This window comes from Eimeria acervulina, genomic scaffold (assembly GCF_000499425.1).
Source record: "Eimeria acervulina Houghton genomic scaffold, Eah_scaff30, whole genome shotgun sequence".
NCBI lineage: Eukaryota > Apicomplexa > Conoidasida > Eucoccidiorida > Eimeriidae > Eimeria > Eimeria acervulina.
Genome location: NW_013549901.1, coordinates 33,796 through 55,199, shown reverse-complemented (window position 1 = coordinate 55,199; position 21,404 = coordinate 33,796). Strand labels below are relative to the sequence as shown.

Below are 21,404 nucleotides of genomic sequence, written 5' to 3'. Positions count from 1 at the left end.
CTGGCACTCTTAGTCTGTGAAAAATGCACGCAGCTCGACAACCTGCGAATTTTCAACTGCTATGCGTTTTGCTCAGCGTTTACGTGAATGCCAATATAGTTACTTCCCGAAAGGCCTTTAGCTTGAAGGCATCCTAACGCTATTTAAATGCCCTATTGCCATAGAGTGATCAGTGGTTGGCTTGCTGAGGCCCCAGCAAAAGCCTTCTTGTTTCTATCTACAGGGCTGTCCAGGGCAGACTCGGCTGAGGATTCCAAGATGAGAATTCATCAATCGTGGCGAAGTGCCGGAGATTTTGATGTCATCTGGCTAGAAAAGTGTGCAGATTCCATTTAGTAGTCCTGAGTATTTGATCTATTTGATTTTTACCAGTAAATTTTCATATTATAGTTTTCAATCTGTCTCCACTCGTTTTGCAGGATGAGGAAGCGAGAAATAGGAACTTTGAGTCCTTTAAATTCGGGGCATTCTATGTACATAAATCAGCAAAGAATGAATGAGACGAGGGACAGAATGTGTGCCTTTGCAGAATGAGGATCGTACGGTCAGCTTGTGTTGGATTGTTTGTTGTTACAGAGCCTCCTCAGCCTTCTTACGCGATGGTAGTTCCCCTACGGTTTTTCGTGGATCCCTCCCTATACTTGCTCAGACAAAAATGTTTTGTGGGATGGTTGTTGTAATGTCATTCTTGTGGCTGGTGGTGGCTGCCTTCTACACGTTTGCCGCATTCGGCACGAAACGGTTCTGAGCTTGCAGCTCCTTGCAGCTCCCGGCCCTTCTTGCGTTTCTTTTAGCCTGGAGGCCCCATTAAACAAGAGAAGAAGACCATCGAAGTGCCTGCAATAATAGTGTTTCCGGCATTTATTGCTTAGCAAGTTTCTTATCAGTATCTCATTCTGCGTACCCTTGTGCTCCATGCGCTGGCGCTGCAGTGGCACCAGTGGACCGCCACCTCGATAACAACCTGTATTCATGTTTGGGAGTATACCAAGAAGAACAAACTCTGCACAAACAAACCAATTACAATAATTTGTTGTTTCCACACTTTATTTCAATTAAGTGCATGGGAAAGGGGCACTGTTTGTTGCCAGACAAACGGAAGAAGGAGAGCTCCAGGATCACTCGCAGACTGCGGGTTTCAGCATGAAATTCCGAACGCCAGCCTCATTATGGGGTTGTTTTGCTACATATTTCAATTTAGAAAAGACTTTAATTACTATTATTGTGCGTTTTTGCTTATATTATTCTCTTTTCGGGGGCTGTGCGGCGGTTGCGCCGCCTGGTGACCCTCACAGAGAAAACCCCTGGCTGGCGCGCGGCGGCGCCGCCCCGGCGCGAACTGCTGGCTTAATTTTCTTCTTTTGTACAAGTACAACTTAAACATTTTTATGCAGGTAATTGATTGACGTATTTGGCTTTAGAAAGCCTACCTAGCGTGTAAACGATCGCCTCCTGCTGCTGCAGCAGCAGCGCCGTTCCGCTTGCGTTGTGTCTACAAACACACGCGCACTTGGTAATAAATACCTAAAATATTACCTTCATTAGAATCTTCCTTTTGACTTAACCGTGGTTTTGTACTTTTGACTGCTTTTTATGTCGCCTTTGTACCCCGCCGTCTGTCTTCCCCTGACATCTCCCTCCACACAACACAAACACAAGAGGCTTCCCCCTGAACTTTTTCTTCTCTCGTCGCCTCTCCGCCTTTTCCGCGACTTTCTGTCCACCCTTAGCCATCTACCAACATGGTAAAGCCCTGAGCGCTGCTGCTATGCTGCGGGCTTGAGGTCCCTGTTGCGGCTGGCGCTATAAGACCCTCCCCCTACACCTCGTACTGCTCCTAACCCCTTCCCCTCTCAGGCTGCACCAGTAACTGATGCAGAATCAACTGCAGCCCCAGCTGCAGCGGCATCTGCAGCGGCAGCGCAAGACAAGTGGGACTTGGGAGCAGACGCTCTCCCAGTTCAGTAGTTGGTAATGCGTTTGTTGCTAATCTTGCATTTGTGCGGAACGGCTCTTGTGTTCTGATGCTGCGCTGCAGCTGCCATTCCCTCTTGGCTTCCTGCAGCAGCAACAGTGTGCTCCCGCTGCACCTGTCGACTGGGAGGCAGCAGCGAAGCAGTACTCTGCCTGCCGCGCCCCACACTCGCAGCCACAGTCGCAGCCCGAGCAGCAGCAGCAACAGCAACAGCAGACAGAAGATTATGGGGGGAAGAGGAAAAGAGCGACGAAGGGATTTAAAGAAGTGCCCAATGAAACAGCCGAGACGGACGAGGTAGCTCCACCTGGTGAGTTGATGTCTACATCTTTATCATGTTTTCTGTCAATGCACAGCAACTTTTGTCTGTTTGCATGATTATTTCCTTGTTTAAGTGTGCATCAACGCCTGCCTGTCTGTTTGCATTCCTATTTCTCCGTTTATATGCACAGCTTCTGTCCATTTGTATATTTTTTCCTCATTATATGCACAGCAGCACTTGCCTATCTACATCTGTATTTCTCCGTGACAGACAGACACCAACGTCTGTCTCCACCAGTGGGTTGTTTCACTTCTTTCCCTTGACCGCCTTAGGGTTTAAGGCTTAGGGTTTAGGGTTCCGAGGCCCATGGGTGGTGCTTCTTCCGTTGGCGTTGCTGCAGATACACCTGAAGGAGACTACCAGACATTCGGGTATCGGTGCGGAGACGAGGGAACGCCAGGAGACAACATTGGTTATCTATTAAAGAGAGCAGATCAAGCCCCCTATTCATATGAGACCTTGCATGACCTCGTGTGTGCTCTTTCTGCTGCTGTGAGCTTCTCCAGATTATCTCCGTCTCTGTTTCTGTCTCTGTCTCTCTGTCACTCTCACTCTCCCTTTTGAGGGGTTTAGGTTGTATTACTCATCACTGGGTCCTGCCGCAGCTGCCTGTACACCCCAAATGCGGCGGCGCGTCTTGCTCTTACCTGCCGTAAAAGAAAACACTGCGCTCCTAAACTACGCCATGTCCCCTTCCTTGCTAGCTGTCTGTACACCTCAGGGCCCGGAGAGGCTAGAGGACTACGAAAGTGCCTTAGAGCGGCTCTTAGAAGAATTTCCTCTTCTTTTTGGGTACTGGAAGAAGCTGGCGAGGCTTCAGTGCCACTTAAAAGGAGACTGGACCAAGTGCGATGAGGTCAGTCATCAACCTGCTGCTGCTGCTGCTGCTGCTGCTGCTTGCTGCTTCTCTTGCTTTTGCCGCTGCTGCTGTTGCTGCTGTTGCTGCTCCTGCTGCTGCTGCTCCTCTTCCTCTTCTAGTTCATGCCGTATACACCTAAAGGATACCATACCTCCTGCTGCTTGACATGCAGCCGCTGCCGCTGCTGCGGCAGCAGGAGCTGCTGCTGCTGCAAGCACTGGTACTCGTGGTGCGCCTTTCTCCAGCTCTTCGCCCTTGGTGCCCCGCCTGCTGCTGCTGCTGCTGCTGCAGGTGTTTGAGCGCTGTTTAGAGTTTGTGGGGCACAACCCGCTGGTGTGGACGGCGTATTTGGAGTGGGTGAGGGACTTCGCCTCGCTGCCGCCTCACCTCATCAGGGCCCGCATGGACCAGGCTATTCAGCAAGCAAGTTCTAAACCCTAAACCCTAAACCCTTAAACCTAGGCTGCCCGATAATCCAGGCACACCTAATCCCAAAATCCTACTTACCTCGGTAACCCTCATCTCGGCCTCGCTAGCTGAAGACACTTTCACTCCGCAAGCTGTTGCTGAGGCTGCTGTTACTGCTACTGCTGCTGCTGCTATTGCTGCTGCTCTCAGGCTGGGGCCCACTGGAAGGCCTGGCCTTTGTGGCAGGGTATTTTGGATTGGGAGGAGGGGGAGTTGTTTGCAGCGCGAGAGAAAGTTAATGCAGCAGAGTTGGGTGGCGGGCTCCTGGAGGCGAAGGAGGAGGAGGAGGAGACAGACAGCGCATGCAGCAGCAACCCCCAACCTGCTGTCTCTAATAGCCTGATTGAGACAAACCGATTGCAAATGCAGACGGCGCTGCAACGAGTAATCATACTATTCTCCTCTGAACAAAACTTCAGCTGCTCGTGCTGTTGCTGCTGCTGCTGCAGCACACTCCGCTGCTCTTCCCATCAGACGGCAGCTCATCGAGACGTTGCTGGGGCTGCTGCAGCTAACGCTGCTGCTGTTGTTGCTTCTGGTGTCGCTGCTACTCTCACTGCTGCTCCTATTGCTTATGTCGTTGCTGCTGTCGTTGCTGGTGCTATTGCTGCTATCATTGCTGCCGCTTCTGCTGCTGCTGTTTCTGTTGCTGCTGCTGCTCAGCTTCGGCAGCTGTACTGGCACCTGCTGCGTACTCCACTGGAGTGTTCGGATTTGGTGTGGGAGCGGCTGAAGGCACTTGTAGATCGCGGCAGCAGCAGCAGCATCAGAAGCAGGAGGGGCCCCCGCCCTGGCGTGCAGGCAGATGCAGAGGGGCCCCCTAAGGGGGCCTCTACTCTCTTTGACGTCTATGATCTCCTCGCGGATGAGTTGCTGCCGGAGCTGCTGCAGCGGCTGCAGCAGCAAAAGTCTTCTACCCTGCAGGATCTGCAACTCCCAACTGAAGCAGCAACACAGCAGCAGCAAACGGCACCCGATGATCCTGCTGCAGCAAGAACAGCAATTAAAGAAAGAGGTGAATGCTCATCCGTCTCCTGCTGTCACTGTTGCTGTCATTCCTGCTGCGGCAGTTTTCTGCTGCTGCTGTTGCCGTTGCTGCTGCTGCTGCCAGGGAAAAGGAAGCATGCGCAGCTGCTGCTGCGGCTGCTGATGCTGCTGCGGCTGTCATTGCTGTTGTTGTTGCTGCCGCTGCGAATGATGCTGTGCACCTGCTTGCTGGAGGTTGCTGCTGCGGTGTCTGCATGAGGGTTGGCTGATGCTGATTACACCGCACTCTATGCTGCTGCTTTTGCTGGTGCTGTTTTTGCTGCTGCTGCTGCTGCTCAGTCTCCACGTTGGCTTCCCTAAACGCAGTGGAGAGAGAATGCTGGCAGTTGCTGAGGGAGACGCTGGACGCCACATTGGAGCAAGTGGCTCTAAGGCAGCCATTTGAAAAAGCGGTCCGCAGCAGCAGCAGCTGCAACAGCAACAGCAGCAGCAGCAGCACGAGCAGCAGCAGCACGAGCAAGAGCAACAATGCGTGTAGCTGTGAAATGGCGGCCTTTGCAGTGGCAGCGCAGCCGCCTGAAGAGTGCTTAGCAACTGCTGCAGATACAGCAGCAGCCTACAACAGCAGCAGCAGCAACAGCAGACGTAGCTTGTGCAGCAACAGCGAGCCTCTTGCTGCCTGCTGCTGCTGCTGCTGCAGGCACACCGATGGTTTTGGCATCCTGACCCCCTCGCTCCTCGCCGGTTGCAGGCCTGGAGGGATTACTTAGACTTTGAAGAGAAGAATGTACACCACAAACCCTAAATCCTAAATCCTAAACCCTAAATCCTAAACCCTAAACAGTAGACACCAAGCCATAAACCCTAGACCCCAGCGATCGCTACGTACAAACACCAACATAGCGCCCTCAGGAGCAGCTCTGCAGTAGCTGCTTTTTGCTGCTGCAGCTGTTGCATGCGCTGCTGTCTTTGCGGCTTACGTTGTATGTGCCTCTGCTGCTGGTACTGGTGCTCCTGCTGCTGCTGCCGCTAAGCTAGCCGCCATTGCTGCTGCTGCCATTCCTGCTACTGCTACTTTTACTGTTGCTTCTGCTGCTGCTGCTGCTGCTGCAGGCGCCCGAGCGCTTGCCTCTGCTGCAGCGGCGCTGCCTGGAGGTCTGTGCCTCTTACCCTGAGTTATGGCTGCGGTGCGCTCTCCAAAAGAAAAAAAGCAGCGAAGAGGAGGCCCTGCAGCTGCTGCACTTCGCAGCGACAAAAGTCTTGAAGCGCCGGTACGTGTGTACGTACACCTCAGCCCCGATGCAGATGAGTGTGCGGCACCACACCTACAAAGGCTTCTTCTGTCTATGTTTCCTCAGTGCTGCTGAGCGGCCTGCAGCTGGTTGCTGCACTGTGGCAGTTGCTGTTGCTGTTGCTGCTGCTGCTGTTGCTGCTGCTGCAGAGCAGCAGGGGGCTGTCAGCCGCAGTCCGACGTGTATATACAGCGTGCTTCTCAATCTCTGCTCGTCTCTGTCTCCTATCTCTCGGTCCCCTCTCCATTTCTTCTCTCTCTCTCTCTCTCTCTCTCTCGCTGTCTCCGTTGTGTCTCTGCATGTCTCCTCTCGCTACCCACTCTCTGTCTCCTCTCTCTCTCTCTCTGCCTCCTCTCTCTCCGTTGTCTCCTCTTTGCCCCTTCGTTTTGCTGCAGTAGGGACATGGCGTGCATCTACGCCTCCCAACTCGAGGCCTGCGGCCGCCTGAAGGAAGCAGCAAAAGAATTCGAAGCGTTAGTTAGGTACGCCTCAGTAGCAGCAGCAGCAGCAGCAACAGGAGCCGCTGTTGCGCCACAGGGAAAGCAGGGCGCAGCTGCTTCTGCAGTGCCTTGAAGAGGCTAATGCTTCAGGTTGCGTTTCACCGCGCACTGCTGCAGCAACAGCAACAGCAGCAGCAGCAGCAACAGCAGCAACACCAACAGCGGCAACAACATGCGTTTCTATTTTCTAGGCCTCCGTTGGACTCGGCTTCCCTAAAGTATTTCGTCGCGCTGCTGCAATTCTCGCTGCGGCATCCGCCAGAGACAGCAGCAGACCCCCTCAGCCACGCGCTGCTGCTGCTGGAGGAAGCAGCAGATAAATACAGAGATGACGGCCCCTGCGCTGAGGTCCTGCACATCTACAGGGCCAAGCTCGTCGCTTTGCATGCAGGGGACACAAAAAAAGCACTGTAAGCCCCGCTGCCGCTGTTGCTGCTGCTGGGGCTGGTGCTGCTGGGGCTGCTGCTGGTGTCGCAGATGCTGCTGGTGCTGGGGCTGCTGCTGCTGAGGTTCCAGATGCAGCAGGTGGCTCTGCGGCTAATGTGCGGCTGTTGTTGCTGCTGCTGCTGCACATGCGGCTGCTCTAGCGAGGCACTGACCACAGCACCAATAGGAGAGACTGCCTCGTAGCTGCAACAGGCCATGCAGCAGCAGCAACAGCAGAAACAGCAGCAGCACAAGCAACAACAAAACAACGACAGCAGCAGCAGGTACAGCAAAACACGTCTTCCTGTGGTTGCTGCAGTTCTATCCTCGCTAGAGCCAGGGAATCACTCCCACGGAGCCTTCCGTTGCTGCTGCTGCAGCTGCGGCTGCTGCAGCAACAAAACGCTGGAGATCCTGAGAAGATTCTGGCTGCATGCAAACCCATCTTAAACGACGTCCTCTCCAACCCAGACGTCAGAAATCCTAAACCCTAAACCCTAAACCCTAAGCCCTCAACAGACTCTCCTAAACCCTAAACCGCAGACCGTAAACCCTCATCCACCTCTTAAGTCGTAAACCCTAAACCATAAACCCTAAACCCTCCACTCACTGGCTTGAAAGCTAAACTGCAAACCCTAAACCATGATCCCTGAACTCCTAACGTACTTTCTTCATCCTCACCCCCACACCCTAAGCCCTTAACTCTAAACTCCCGTAAACCCTAATATCTAAACTCTAAACCCTAAACCCTATTTTGCTGCTGCCTGTTTGTTGCAGGCAGATGTATGGTTGCGGTGGCAGGCCTTAAAGCTGCAGATCCATCTGTATGAATTCTATGCAGCCCCAACAGAAACACTCTATGCAGCAAAAGTAAACCCTAGACACTAAACCCTAAACCCTAAACACTTGCCAGCGGGAGTGGGGAAAGAGAAGACAAAAATTGCTACAAACCGACTGAACCAGTGTTCGAGCTACTGCCGTTGGCTGACCTGCTGCTGCTTGTTGCTGCTGCTGCTGTTGCTGCTGCTGCACAGGAAGCAGCAACTGCTTTCCTAGAAAAGCATCGGCAGGATATTGCATCTCTCGCTGCTGCAGCAGAGTTGCGGAGGCTGCCGCAGAAGCTGCTGCTGCCATATGGAGACAAGGAAGAAGAAGGTGCTGCAGCAGCAGCAGCACCGGCAGCAAGTTGGTGCAACGACGACCCGCAGGCAAGCGCAGAGGTTAGTCTCGCTACTACAGAAAAACTGTTGTCTCGTGTTGCTGCTGCTGCTGCTGCTGCTCCTGCAGCTCAAGCAGCAGCAGATTCCCTTCAGCCGCAACTGATGGAGTGGCCCTTACACCCCACAGCAGCAGAAAGCAGCGGTGCTAGCAGCACAAACTGCTGCAGTAGGAGCTGGAGCTGCCGCAGCAGGTGTCTTGGCGGCAGCAACCGCAGCAGCAGCAACAGCAGCAGCAGCAACAGCAGCAGCACCACAGATTCTAAGCTGACCCCTTCAACTATGCTACAAGCAGGAGGCGGCTTGCTCCAGTGTATGTACGGCTCAAGTCCTTGCTGCATGCAGTCGCTAGCTGCAAACAATGCTGCTGCTGCTGCTGCTGCATGCGTACCATGCAAACCGTCCCTCTCGCCGTTGCCCAAACGCGAGGCCCTGGAAGCAGCGGCAGCAGCAGCAGCAGCAGCTGTGGAGTCTCCAGTGTGGCCTTGGCTTGGTGCTGCAGCAATACCGGAAGCCTCTGCCTCACCTCAGGCCCTACCATCATCATCAGCAGCATCAGCAGCAGCAGCAGCAGAGCCATGGCATGCAGCTTCTCCAGCAACAATGACCCTCACAGCCTTCAATACTCCCGTTGCTTTTGCTGCTCTCTGTAGCAACATTGCTGCCTGGTGCAGCACGGGGCCCCCACTGTCCCCTCACCCTCTCTTCCTGCCCCTAGCGGACGAGCTGCAGCAGCTGCAGCAACAGCAGCAACTGCAGCAGCAGCAACTACAACAGGCGACCTGCCCTTCCGCTGCTGCTGGTCAAGCAGGTGCACCTCCATCGGAACTACAGCAGCAGCAACAGCAGCAGCAACAGCAGCAACAGCAGCAGCCACAGTCTTTCCTGCACACCCTCGGGGAGTTGCATCAGACGTTGCTGCAGCAGCAGCAACAGCAGGACAACGCGCTGCCTCAAGAGCAACTACAGCAGCAAGTGCAGCAGCAAGTGCAGCAGCAGGAGCAGCAGCAACAGCAGGGGTTCGAATCAACAACGAAACACGAATCCGAGTTGTTGGAAGTCTTGCAGGAAGTGCTGCAGCAGCAAGAAATGCAGCAGCGACCCGTGTTGCAGCAGCAAACTGAGAAGCAGCTTCTGTTGCAGCAGGAGGCCCTAGGATGTGGGGCGCAGCAGCTTGCAAAGGAGCAGCAGCAGGGGCAGCAACAGCAGCTGCAGATTGAGCCTGGTGACGAGCCATCCCACAGCCTGCCTTTTCAATTTACCTTGGGTATGGCTGCTGCAGAGGGTTCAGACGCAGCAGCAGCAGCAGCAGCAGAAGCTGCTGCTGCAGCTTTGCCCCCTGCAGCTTTGAATGCGTCTGGGCTCCATCATCAATCTCCTTCCAGCAGCAGCAGCAGCAGCAGGAGCAGCTCTGGCTGCACGCCGCAGGCGGGCCTGCGGAGCGCTAGGAGTAACAGCAGCCTCAATGCAGTCCAGTCGAGCAGCAGCGGCTGCAGCAGCAACAGCAACAGCAGCAACAGCAGCAACAACAGCAACAGAAGCTCTAAGCGTCCCAGTGCTTTTTCTCCAACAGAGATAAGTGTCTCTTCTCACCAGCTGTCTCCTGTTGTGTGTCTCGCCCCTCCATATCTTGAAGTGAAAGACACAGAAACTGCAGCAGAAGATGGAGCAGGAGCTGCTGCTACGGAATTTGCTGCAGCAGAAGGTGCAGCAGCAGCAGATCCTGCGGTGAAAGACGGTGCAGCAGGTGCACCGGAACAACGACAAACTGCAACTGAGGCAGGAGCAACAGCAATGACCCAACAGCAGCAGCAGCAACAGCAGCAGCAGCAGCAGCAGCAGCCTGTGGGGCAGGGAGTGACAGAACGAGGAGCTCCTCTTTCCCTGTCTGTGAGCAGCAGCGGGACGGCATCGACTGCAGCTTCAAGTACAGCAGCAGAAGCAGCAACAGCAGAAGCGGCGGAAGAATCTGGACAGGCAGCAGCAGCAGCAACTTTCCCTCGTTTTCTGTCTCTGTGGCAGCTTGTGGGGCGGCATATTGCTGAAGCTGGCAAAGGGCTCTCTTTTATGCATTGTTTCTCTTTGCATAACTTGAGGCTTGCTCTAGAAAGCGGAGACATCGCTCCTGCTGCTGTTCCCCTGGGCGGGCTCTCCCTCAGCGATGTTGCTGCTGCTCTCTGCAAAGACGCAGCAGCAACAGCAGCAGCTGCAACAGCAGCAACAGGCGCAGCAGCAGGTGGAAAAACCGGGTATGCACTTGTTTCTGGTGCTGGAGGGGCGGGAAAAGTCTCAACAGCAGCAGCAACAACAGCAGCAGGAGCAACAGCAGCAGCAGGAGCAGGAACAGCAGGAAGGAGCCTCTGTCTGTCTTCTTTCTTGCCTGGACTTGAAGCACTGCAGCAAGATTGGCTGAAGTTTGCTGCTGCTCGCAGTTTCGTCTTCTCCCTTTGCAAGTTACTGCACATACACCCCGAAGTAGCATTTACAGCAGTGAGATATATGGGCTGGCTGCTGCTGGAGTGGGAAGCGTGGCAGCCCCCTGCAGATCTGCTCTTCCCTGCTGCTCCTGCTGCTGCTCCTCGACCTCCTCGAGACTCCGCTGCAGCAGCAACAACACAAACACAGGAAGCAGCAGCAACACCGCAGCAGCAGCAGCAAAGCGAAGCAAAAGCAGCAGCAGATAGGGCACGAGTCTCTCGCGTATTGTGGGGAGTTTCGCCTCCGCAGCACTTTGCTGCAGCAACTGCTGCTGCTGCTGGAAGCAGCAGCAGGAACAACACCAGCAGCTGGAACAACAGCAGTGGGATGAGCGGGAGCAACAGGAGCGGCGGCAAAGGACGCGGCAAAGGGGGAGCCCCGTGCAGCAGCAACAGCAGCAACAGCAACAACAGCAGCAGGGCGAACATCCACCCGTTGCCCGTGCTGCTGCGGCTCGGGTGTCTCTGCACCTCTCTTGCCCTCAGACAAAATGATGTTACTCCCTGTTTTGATGCGAGACAGCTGACAGCCTATGCAACAACCGAATACATGCAGCAGCAAAATGCAGACAAACAGGCTGCTGCTGCTTCTGCTGCTGCTGCTGCAGTAGTTGCTGCGCACGCAGCAGCCACGCGGCAAGGGAAGCACAGGACGCAACAGAGGCGCCAACAGCAGCGACACCACCAGCAACAGCAACAGCAGCAACAGCTGCAACAGCAGCAGCATCTGCAGCATCAGCACCTACATCAGCAGCAGCAGCAGCTGACAACAATTGCACGGCTCCCGCTGCTGCAGCATGCATGCGACGGTCAGCGGTGTCCCTCGGTGTGCCAAGAACTGAACCTGCTGGAGCAGCAGCTGCAGCAGCAGCAGCAGCAACGCCAGCACGTACCGCAGCAGCAGCAGCAGCAGCAGCAGCTTTTGCTGCAGCAGGAAGAGGAAAAGCCCTCCACGTGGCTGCCCTTTCCCCTCACTGGGTGGCTTGAGTTGCACGCCTGGGCCTGCATCACCAACTTCAGACCAAGGCCTCAACCAGCAGCAGCAGCAGCAGCAGCAGCATGGGAGAATGGAGAAGCAACAGCAACTGCTGCTGCTGCTACTGTGGGCGGTGGAGATATTGCCTCTCAAGCCAGCAGCAACAACTTGCTGCTGTGGCTGATCGAGGCCCTCAAACTTCGCAGCAGCAACTACGGAGCGAAGTGGCTGCTGCGGCTGCCTGGGTCATGCAGCAGGTGCTGCTGCAGCGGCAGCTGCAGCAGCAACAGGAACACCACAAGTAGCAGCAACAGCAGTAGCAGCAGGGACACCAGCAACTCCTCCTCCCCTCCAGACGAGACTTCGCCAGGCACGAAAGAGGATGAACAGCAGCAGCAGCAGCGGCAGCAGCAACAACAAACAGCAACAGCAACAACAGCAGCAGCAGGACAATGCTGCGTGCCGCTACTCCTCCCGCCTTTGCTGCCAACAGCAGCACAGACCGACCTGAAGGGTGGCAGCCACCTGCCGCATTTGCTGCTGCAGCTGCTTGTCTCCTCTCCTCATCCTGCCTCTGTGTTCTTGTCTCCTGCTGTTCATGCAATAGGCGTGCTGCTGCTGCTGCTGCAGAGCTACCCCAGCAGCAGCAGCAGCAAGGTGCAGCAGCTACTGCGAGCAGTTGTTGGGGAAGCTCTGCTGCAGAAAGCCGTTGCTGCACTGCAGACCGTTGCTGCTGCCATCGCTCTTGCTGTTGCTCCCAGCAAATCCAGCTGCAGCAAATGCGGCTGCTGCTGCCCTCTGCCTCTCCCTGTACAGCACACGCTGCTGCAGCTGTTGCTGAGGGAGACCCGCTTGACGTTACCTTCGCGTGTGTATACGGCTCGGCGTGCTGCAGCAGCAGCACCTGATGCTGTTGCTGATGATATGCTTGCTGCTGCCGCCTGCGGGCAAGAAGACAGCAGCAGCAGCGGCAAAAGGAAGAGAAAGGCTTCCTCCAGCAGCAGCAATCTAAGCCCTTCTTGCTGCTGCTTCAGCTCGCCTCCTGGTGGAGCCTCAGCGGACACTCCTGCGTGGAATGTTGCTGGCACTGCTGCTGCTGCTGCTGCTGCTGCACCATCAGCCGAAAAACTCACGCAGCAGCAAACAGGTAGCAGCAGCAAGCGACCAGCGCCACAAATCCTCATTACTGCTGAAGACAGTCCTTACCCGAGAAGCTTTTATGAGCAACACGAAACGAAATGCTGCAGCAGCAGCACGCCTACCGCAGGAGCAGCAGCAGCAGCAGCACGACGGCCGCAATACAACTCCAGCCCCTTTTCCCCTTTGGCGAATTGGAGTGTCAATGCAGCTCTCAACAGCAAAGAAGCAGCGAACCGATTGGTTACTCAGTCTCCCTGCTGCTGCTCGCTGCAGGCAACCAGCAGCAGCAGCAGCAGCAGCAGCAGCAGCAGCAGCAGCAGCAGAAACAGCAGCAACAGCAGCAGCAACAACTGCAACAATGAAGGGGGGCAGCAGCCAGCACAGACAGGGGTCCGTATCAGAAGGCCTCGGCGTTGGGATGTGGAGGCCCCGATGCAGACATGAGGTGTATATACACCCCAGCTGCTTGCTGCTGCTGCTATTACTGCTGCTGCTGCTGCTGTTAAATTCGAAGAGACAGCAGCAGCGAGAAAGGGGGCAGCACAGCTCTCTGGGGGAGCTGCAACAACAAATGCAGCAGCTGTGGCTGCATACGTAGTGCGCTGCTGCGCTTGCAGCTGCAGTAGGTGCAGCAGCAGCAGCAGCAGCAGCAGCAGCATCCAAAAGGGTAGGAAATTCAACATGCGGGTTCTGATGCTGCTGCTGCTGCTGCTGCGTGTGCTGCTGCTGTTCAGGCGTGGCAGCAACAAGCCTATCAGCAGCAGCTGCAGCAGCAATACGCAGCTTTGGGCTACGACTGCTCGCAGCTGTACGGCTGCTACAACGGGGCAATGCAGCAGCAGCAGCAGCAGCAGATGATGATGATGGCAGCAGCTTACGGGCAGCAGCAGCCCCGGATGGACAGCACAAGCAGCCTTGGGGGCTGGACAACGAGCAGTGCAGCAGCAGCAGCAGCATCAACAGCAGCATCCGCAGCCTCCTGCCTGTCTGGCAGCGCCTTATAAGCTGTAATGCGAGGCAGCAGCTCTTCCCTCTTTGCTGCTGCTATTGCTGCACCTCCTCCCTAATGCAGCCTCCCCCGCTCAGCTGCTGGGTGCATTTGCTGCTGCTGGTGCTGCTACTGCCCTTTGCGCAGCAGCAGCAGCAGCAGCAGGAGCAGCAGCAATCTTTTCTGTTGTGCTGTCTCGCTCTCGAACACCAAATATCTTTACCTCTTTTTTTTATTATGCGGCAATCTTCGGGTGTTGTAAAATATCTGAGAGGCAAGAAGTTTACATACACCCCGAAATAGCTCAGTTGCGCCGCAGCCCCAAGTGCAGCATGCATGCATGCAAGCCTGCATGCATGCAGACACCGGAGGCCCCACAAAAAAGCATGCATGCATGCACACAATCATGCATGCATGCATGCAAGCATGCAAGCCCCAAAGAGCCACATGGGTTGCAGACAGGAGGGAGTGCAGTGTTTATTTTTTTGTTCTTTTTGTTGCTTTTGTTGTTTTGCTGTTTTTGCTGTTATGTTGGTTTGGGGCTGCGTGCAATTCTGGGGGATGCAGCGGAGGGACGTTGAATTTTCTGACTTTTTGTTTGTGAGCGGCATCACAAAAAGAGACAAAAGAGACAAAAGGAAACAAACGAAGATAAAAGGAGACAGCAAGAGACAGACAGAAGGGACAGAAAGAGACAGGCATGCAAAAAAAAGAAAAAGACAAGAGGAAAGAAAATGAGACATAAAGAAGAAAAAGATATAAAAAGAAATTAACAAGAAAAGAAAAAAAGACAATGAGAGAAAAGAGACAGAAAAAAGAAGACAAGGAGACAGAGAGACGCAGGAAGAGAGACAGAAATAAACGACAACAGACACGAAACAGAGAGACAGAGACGAAAACAAAAGCAGCAACAACACAAACAGACAAAGACAGCAACATAAAACGAAGAGAAAACAACAGAGACAAGCAAGCAAGCAAACAAACAAACAAACAAACAAACAAACAACGACAGGCTACTGGAAATAGTATTAAATAATTGAACCCCTTACCATCAGTGCCTAGCAGCAGTTAAGGGAACATCTATACATATATATAAATGCAAACATATATATATATATATATATATGCATCCGTATCATATGTAATATATATAACAATGCACGCATAATATATATAATGCATATCTCTTATACTCATAATATGGGTTGTACATAATTTACCTATATAATATTATCTAATATACCTATATAATATATCTAACATATATATATATATATATAATATATATTTATATAGCACATATATTATTAGATATATTATGTAAGCAATTTATGTACAACCCATATATATATATATATACATATATATATATGTCTATATATATATATGAAATTGAGAAGCCTTTCATAGTGGTAGATAAATAACTATGAAATAGGAGGGCGATATTTCTTAGTATATATAATGCCCTATGAATATATATAAACATACATAACTATATATTATATATATATACATATATATATATATATATATATATATAAATGACTAAGCAAAGGACTGATGCAATAGGTAAGACAGAGAAAAAGCAGAAAGAGAAAAAAAGAAATAATTCAGGAAAGGAAAAGATACAGATAAAGAGAGCCAGAGACATATTAGACAGAGACAAAAAGAGAAAAAGAGACAATAACACAAAGAGACAAAGGGGACAGAGACAGAAGGAGACAGAGAAGAGACAGAAAGAGACAGAGAAGAGACAGGAAAACACAAACACAGAAACAGACAAGCGAGAAGTACAAAGAGACACAGCAAAAAGGAGACAGACAGAGCCAAAAAGAGACAGAGACAAAAAAGACAGGGACAAAAGGAGACAGACATGAAGAGACAAAAGGAGACAGACATAAAGAGACAAAAGGAGACAGAGAGAGACAAAAACAGACAAAAGGAGACAGAAACAGTAGACAAAAAGGGGACAGAGAAAGAGACAGAGACATGAAGAGACAGGAGACAGAGACAGAAAGAGAAAACAATACGAAGCAAAACAGCAACACAAACACAAACCAACAACAGCAACAAATGCAGAAGAAAAAAGCAGAAGGACAGACATAAAACCCCGATACTAACATAAGCAACAACAACATCAGCAGCAGCAGCAGCAGAAGCAAAAAGGAGAAGACCCAGGGAGGGGGGACTAGCAGCCCTGAAGCGCTGCAGTTATCCACTAAGCACTTCTTTGCTACTGCTGTTGCTCTTGTTCGTTCCGTTAATGCTGCAGATCCCTCAACTCCGCAGGCAACATCAGCAAGGGCAGCAGCAGCAGCAGCAGCAGCTAAAAGAAGAAGGGTAGAGAGACTCGGGTGAAGGATGAACAAAAAAAATTATAAAAAAAGACAAGGTGTATATACAGTCAAATGCACTGGAGCCAACAAAAACGAAAAATGCAGCAGACAGCTGCAGCAGACAGCTGCAGCGGAGACAGCGCAGCAGCTGGCTTGTCTCCCCCATCGAGATATCTCGGAGGGCCCATGCGGCTGCAGCTGCTGCATCCTTGTGTGTTGTTGCTGCTATTGCTGCTGCTGCTACTGCAGCGGTTGCAGCGGCAGCAACAGGTGTAGCAGCACCTGCTGCAGCTGAGGTTCAGCAGAAGCAACTCGCTGTGTCATGCAGCAAGGAAGCCGCAGCAGCAACAGCGCAGCAACTGTGGGGAGATGAATTGTGTTGCTGCTGCTGCTACGAGTCGCTGCTGCGGCAGCAACTCGCAGCAGCAGCAGCAAAATCGCTAAATTACGAATTAACTGCTGCTCTCTATACAGCGGCATCCGCCTGGTACTCAGCCGTCTCTTTCGGCGTCTCCGCCGCTGCTGCTGCAGCTGCTGCTGCTGCTGCTGCAGTCTCAGCCTTTGCTGCCTCTTGCTGCTCTGCTGCAGCAGAACGGGTTGCGTTTGAGCCGCAATCTTTTCTATCTGCTGCCTCAGGAGTCTCTGTCTCCTCTGATTCTGCTGCAGCTTCCGCCTCTTCCGCAGCAGCAGCCGCTGGTGCTGCTGCTGCTCTCCCCTCGTGGGGCTCTGCAGTCTCCTTCTGTGTAGCTGCTGCTGTCTCCTGTGCTGCAGTATCTGTCTCCTGACTGTCTCCTTTAGCTGCAGAAGAAGACTGCTGCTGCTGCTGCTCCGCTGCTCCCCCAGACTCCTCTGCTAATGCATTACTGGAGGCTGGAGGGGCAAACCAACCAGGGTTTTCCCTTGCTACCCACTCAGGACGGGGGCCTGCATGCACAAGCACATTAGGGTTTAGGGTTTAGGGTTTAGGGTTTGAGGCGTATGCAGAGGGAGACAAAGAGGGAGGGACAGCAGCCTGAGCGATGCCATCAACGAATCTCTAAACCCTAAACCCAAAACAAGGTCCTAGCCGTAAACCCTAAACCCTAAACCCTAAGCTTCAAACCCTATACCCTAAACCCTAAACCCTACCTGGGGGCATGCCAATGATGGGTAGAAACCTGCGGTTATCTACCATAAGAAGAGCAAAGCGTGTCAGAGAAGGGTGCTGCAGCAGGTGGTCATGGAGACAGTCGTAATAAACAATCTGCCGCAGCAGCTCCCTGCTTTCGTTGTCTGACAACTCATTGCGGGCCAACGTGTGGATTACCTGCAGCAGCAACAGCAGCAGCAGCAGCAGCAGGTGGAGCTCGAACGGAGCAAACAGGCACCGGAAACAGCAGCAGCAGCAGCAGCAGCAGCAGCATGCCAGAGCTTTCCACGCGCAGCCAACAGCAGCATCAGCAGCAGAACCAACAGCACCAACAGCAGCAACAGCAGCACGAGCAGAAACAGCACCACCAGCAGCACCAACAGCAACAAAAACAGTAGCAGCAGTATAACCACCAGCAGCAGCAGCTGCAGAACCAGCAGCAGCAGCATAACCACTAGCAGCAACAGCACCAAAAACAGTAGCAGCATCAGAACCAGCAGCAGCAGCAGAACCACCTCCAACAGCAGCAGCAGAACCAGCAGCAGCAGCAGCAGCGGCAGAACCAGCAGGAGCAGGAGCAGCAGCAGCAGCAGCAGCAGCAGGGTTACCCCTTGATGGAAGATGATGGGCTGTTTATCAACATCGACTCCGTTCCACGTCGTCATTTGCCCTCTTCTTCCAACTCTCCCGGGGTTTCCGTGCAGCACTGGCAGCGAAGCCCCCACAGGGAGACTATCTACTTTACCCAGAAGAGCCAGTCTCCTAAGAAACCACAAACCCTAATAAACCCTAATAAACCCTATTAAACCCTAGTAATTATCCTTCCTTGAATCTGCATGATAAACCCTTTATAAACAATATACACCAATAAACCTTAATTATAATAATGTAAGACCCCACAGGGAGACTCTCTACTCTTCACAGAAGAGACACTCTAAGAAACCACAAACCCTAATAAACCCTAATAAGACCTAATAAACCCTTTTATACACCCTGATGCAAATCCTAAACCTTAAACCCTAAAGAACAACCCATAACACAAACCCGTAACACTAGACCCATTAAACAAACCCCCCAAAACACGCCCTCTAAACCCTAAACCCTAAACCCTAATCCCCAGAGGCTGACCCTATAAGTTTTAATACATTTCTCTGGTATTCAGGTCTCGCAAGGGCCTTAGCAAGACAAGGAGGGGGTCTCCCTCCCTGAAAGTCTCTGGCTCTATTATCAGGGACAGCTAAGAAAGTTAGGGGACAGGGAATTAATTGTTGAATGCGAGATGTCTTCAGCATCGACTCAAATAATGTTAAGTCCTGTACACACAAAATAAACATAACTAAATTGCTATTTTATTTGTACTAACGGAAATATACATCATATATATATATATATATATATAAATCTGTATATATACACAAATCTGTATATATATATATAAATCTGTATATATGTGTATAAGCACTTATATTAGATACATTATTCATATATTATACAATGAGACATAACCAACAACACAACATGCAGTAAACGGATTGGGGAGCAACACAGAGTCTCCCTCCCGTTTCGGGCTTGGGGTTAGGGTTTAGGGTTTAGGGTTTAGGGTTTAGACGTACGGAGCGGGAACGTAAGATATCACCGAGGGTCGGGACGCCTTGAGGAGGACTGTCTGTCACTTTGCAAGGCAGATTCGCCGGCTGCAGCAGCAGCAGCAGGAGCAGCAGGAGCAGCAGCATAAGGCAGTGGCAACAGAAAGCGAAAGACAGCAGCAAGAACAGCAGCAAAGGAAGCAGCAGCAGCAGTTAGCAGCCAAACCGAAGAGCAAGCAGCACCAAAACGCAATAAGAGAAAGAAGAAGCAAACAGGGACAGAGTAACCAGCAGCAGCATGAAGAGCAAGCTGGGAAACAGCACCTGCAGCAGCAGCAGCAGCAAAAGCAGCAGCAGCAGTACTGTTGACTTACATCTGGGTTGTCCCCGATTTGCTGCTGCAGCTTGGGCAGCAGAGTAAAGAGTTCTTGTGGGGTTACAGGAGAGAAGGCAGCAGAAGCACCAACAGGCCAGGAGTCTCCTTCTTCTGCATCAGCGGCACCTGTCTCCGTTTCATTAGCGTCTGCATCTGCAGCTGTCTGGTCTTTGTCTCCTTCCTTTTTCTCTTTCCTTTCTTTTTTTGCTTGAGTGTCTGTCTGTAAAGGGTCGTAGGAAGCACTCGGCAACCCACTACACCCCAAACACCCCACAGCATTATTTGAAGACTCGCAGCAAGGAGCGGGGGCCCCTAGGGGGCCCCTCTTTGCTCTTCCGAGCTCTGTCTCTAACGAGACGAAAGCTCTCCCCGTCATTTGATTACCCCACAAACTCCAAGCCCTGTAGAGTGTTGAACCAGGCGCCTGAGATGATGCAAACATACACTTTTACCTTCATCCTGCTGCTAGTGCTGCTGCTGCTGTTGCTAGTGCTGCTGCTGCTGTTGCTGGGGCTGCTGCTGCTGTTGCTGGGGCTGCTACTGCTGTTGCTGGGGCTGCTACTGCTGTTGCTAGGGCTGGTGATGGTGCTAGTGCTGTTGCTGTTGCTTGGTTGACGGTTGAGCGTTTAGGGTTGTTGAAGGTTTAGGGTTGAGGGCGTAGGGTTGTATAGGGTTGTATAGGGTTGTATAGAGTTGTCTAGGGTTTAGGGTTTAGGGTTTAGGGTTTACGGGTGAGTATGGGGTATTAGGTACGACATCGCATGCAGCGCGTCCTCCTGGTTGAGGGAGACAAGAGAGAAGAAGAGGCCCCATTGGGTATTGCCTGCCGTAGTTAGAGAAATAAACAGGGACCCAAGAGCGGGAGGGGGGGAAGGGCCCCGTAAAGTGAACGCGGGGCCTCGTGTTGCTGCTGCTGCTGCTGCTGGTGTTGCTCTGCTGCGGACTGTCATTCAGCCCTTCGTTCCAGTCAGGGACCTCTAATGGAGCAGGAGCAGCAGGAGCAGCTGCAGCAGGGGCCCCCAACACCCGCAGCAAACCATCATCTACAAACCCGTCTAGTAGCTGCTGCAGTTGTCGCTCAGGTCCTGTTGTTGCTGCTGCTGCTGCTGCAGACTCCTCGCCCGTTTCCCCCAGGTACTCTGCTGCTCTCTCAACTGAACCTTCGCTCCACTCCCCAGCAGCAGCGGCTGCAGCAGCGCCGCTGCAGCAGCACCATCCCAACGCGCCCAGCAGCAGGAGCTGCTGTCGGACTCGGGAGGCCCCCATCGCCCTAACGCCCTAAACGCCACGCCTGCATGCAAGCACCAAGCAGCAACACCAACCGTTCATTAGGGTTTTTTAGGGCTTAGGGTTTATTAGTAGTGTTCATTAGGGCTGCATAGAATTCATTGCATATTAGGGTTTACTATTAGGCTATATTAAGAATTTAGGGTTTAATTAGGGTTTGAAGGTTTGCTGCTCATCAGAGTTCATAAGCTTCGGATGCATTGGAGTTCGCAGCTTATTAGGATTTAAGGTTTATATTGCATATATTATATACAATATAGAGATATATATATTATGACTTGCCTGGTGGCAGGCGGTGGTTATGTATGAAATCCCTGGGTCAGTTGCAGCGCAGAAGGAGAAAACACTGAAAATTTCGAATAAAATAAAGGCGGCGCAGAAGAGCGGCAAAAGAGGCGCCGGCAAAAGGCTCAATTGACCAGTGGTCACGTGTGGGGAGACCAGTGGTCACGTGCAGCAGTGAGACAACGCACTAAAGACAATTATATTCAATCAACGAAGACACAAATAATAATAGAACTACAAGTATTTAATGATTTATATTCATAAATGCTCGGTTATTTCTCTGCTGCTCTTGAGGGAGAGAGCAGCGGGGACCGATGACAGCGCTCCCGCCGCTGCGTACGCGCCGTTCGGGTGTATGCGCAGACACCGCAGCTCGTGTCAGTGAACATTCTTCTATAGATTTTAAACTATTCCTCCCCTTTCTTTTAAATGAAATATTCAATATCTTAATACTTTTTGCTGGCCCTCCGCCCGTTTTAAACACGCGCTTCACTACGCCTCTAACTGCGCCCACCGAGCAGAAACCCTAAACCCTAAAGCCTACACCCTAAAGCGTAAACCCTAAACCCTACACCCTACACCCTAAAGCGTAAACTATACACCCCTACAACCGTAGACCCTCAAGCGTAAACCCTAAACCCTAAAACCTAAGCGTAAACACTAAACCCTAAAACCTAAGCGTAAACACTAAACCCTAAAACCTAAAGCGTAAACCCTAAACCCTGAACCCTACACCATAAAGAGTAAATCCTAAACCCTAAACCCTCGCTTATCAAGT

At 52.2% G+C, this 21,404-nt stretch overlaps 2 protein-coding genes across 2 annotated transcripts; one reads left to right on the top strand and one right to left on the bottom strand.

Annotated features, from left to right (window-relative positions):
* Positions 1-1,742: 1,742 nt before the first annotated feature.
* On the top strand, positions 1,743-13,643 carry EAH_00006780 (hypothetical protein, conserved; the record flags this gene model as incomplete). Its single annotated transcript, XM_013396027.1, has 15 exons — positions 1,743-1,745; positions 2,039-2,285; positions 2,638-2,770; positions 2,871-3,153; positions 3,448-3,513; positions 3,775-4,008; positions 4,288-4,639; positions 4,951-5,063; positions 5,312-5,398; positions 5,725-5,882; positions 6,299-6,385; positions 6,595-6,813; positions 7,149-7,302; positions 7,864-13,029; positions 13,374-13,643. 15 exons carry the CDS (start codon positions 1,743-1,745, stop codon positions 13,641-13,643), a joined length of 7,572 nt encoding a protein of 2,523 aa, XP_013251481.1.
* A 2,786-nt stretch (positions 13,644-16,429) lies between these two features.
* Positions 16,430-20,320, bottom strand: EAH_00006770 (hypothetical protein, conserved; the record flags this gene model as incomplete). Its single annotated transcript, XM_013396026.1, has 7 exons — positions 16,430-16,833; positions 17,092-17,269; positions 17,701-17,854; positions 18,221-18,405; positions 18,706-18,786; positions 19,053-19,274; positions 19,784-20,320. The coding sequence occupies 7 exons, from the start codon at positions 20,318-20,320 to the stop codon at positions 16,430-16,432; spliced, it is 1,761 nt and encodes a 586-aa protein (XP_013251480.1).
* Positions 20,321-21,404: the final 1,084 nt, after the last annotated feature.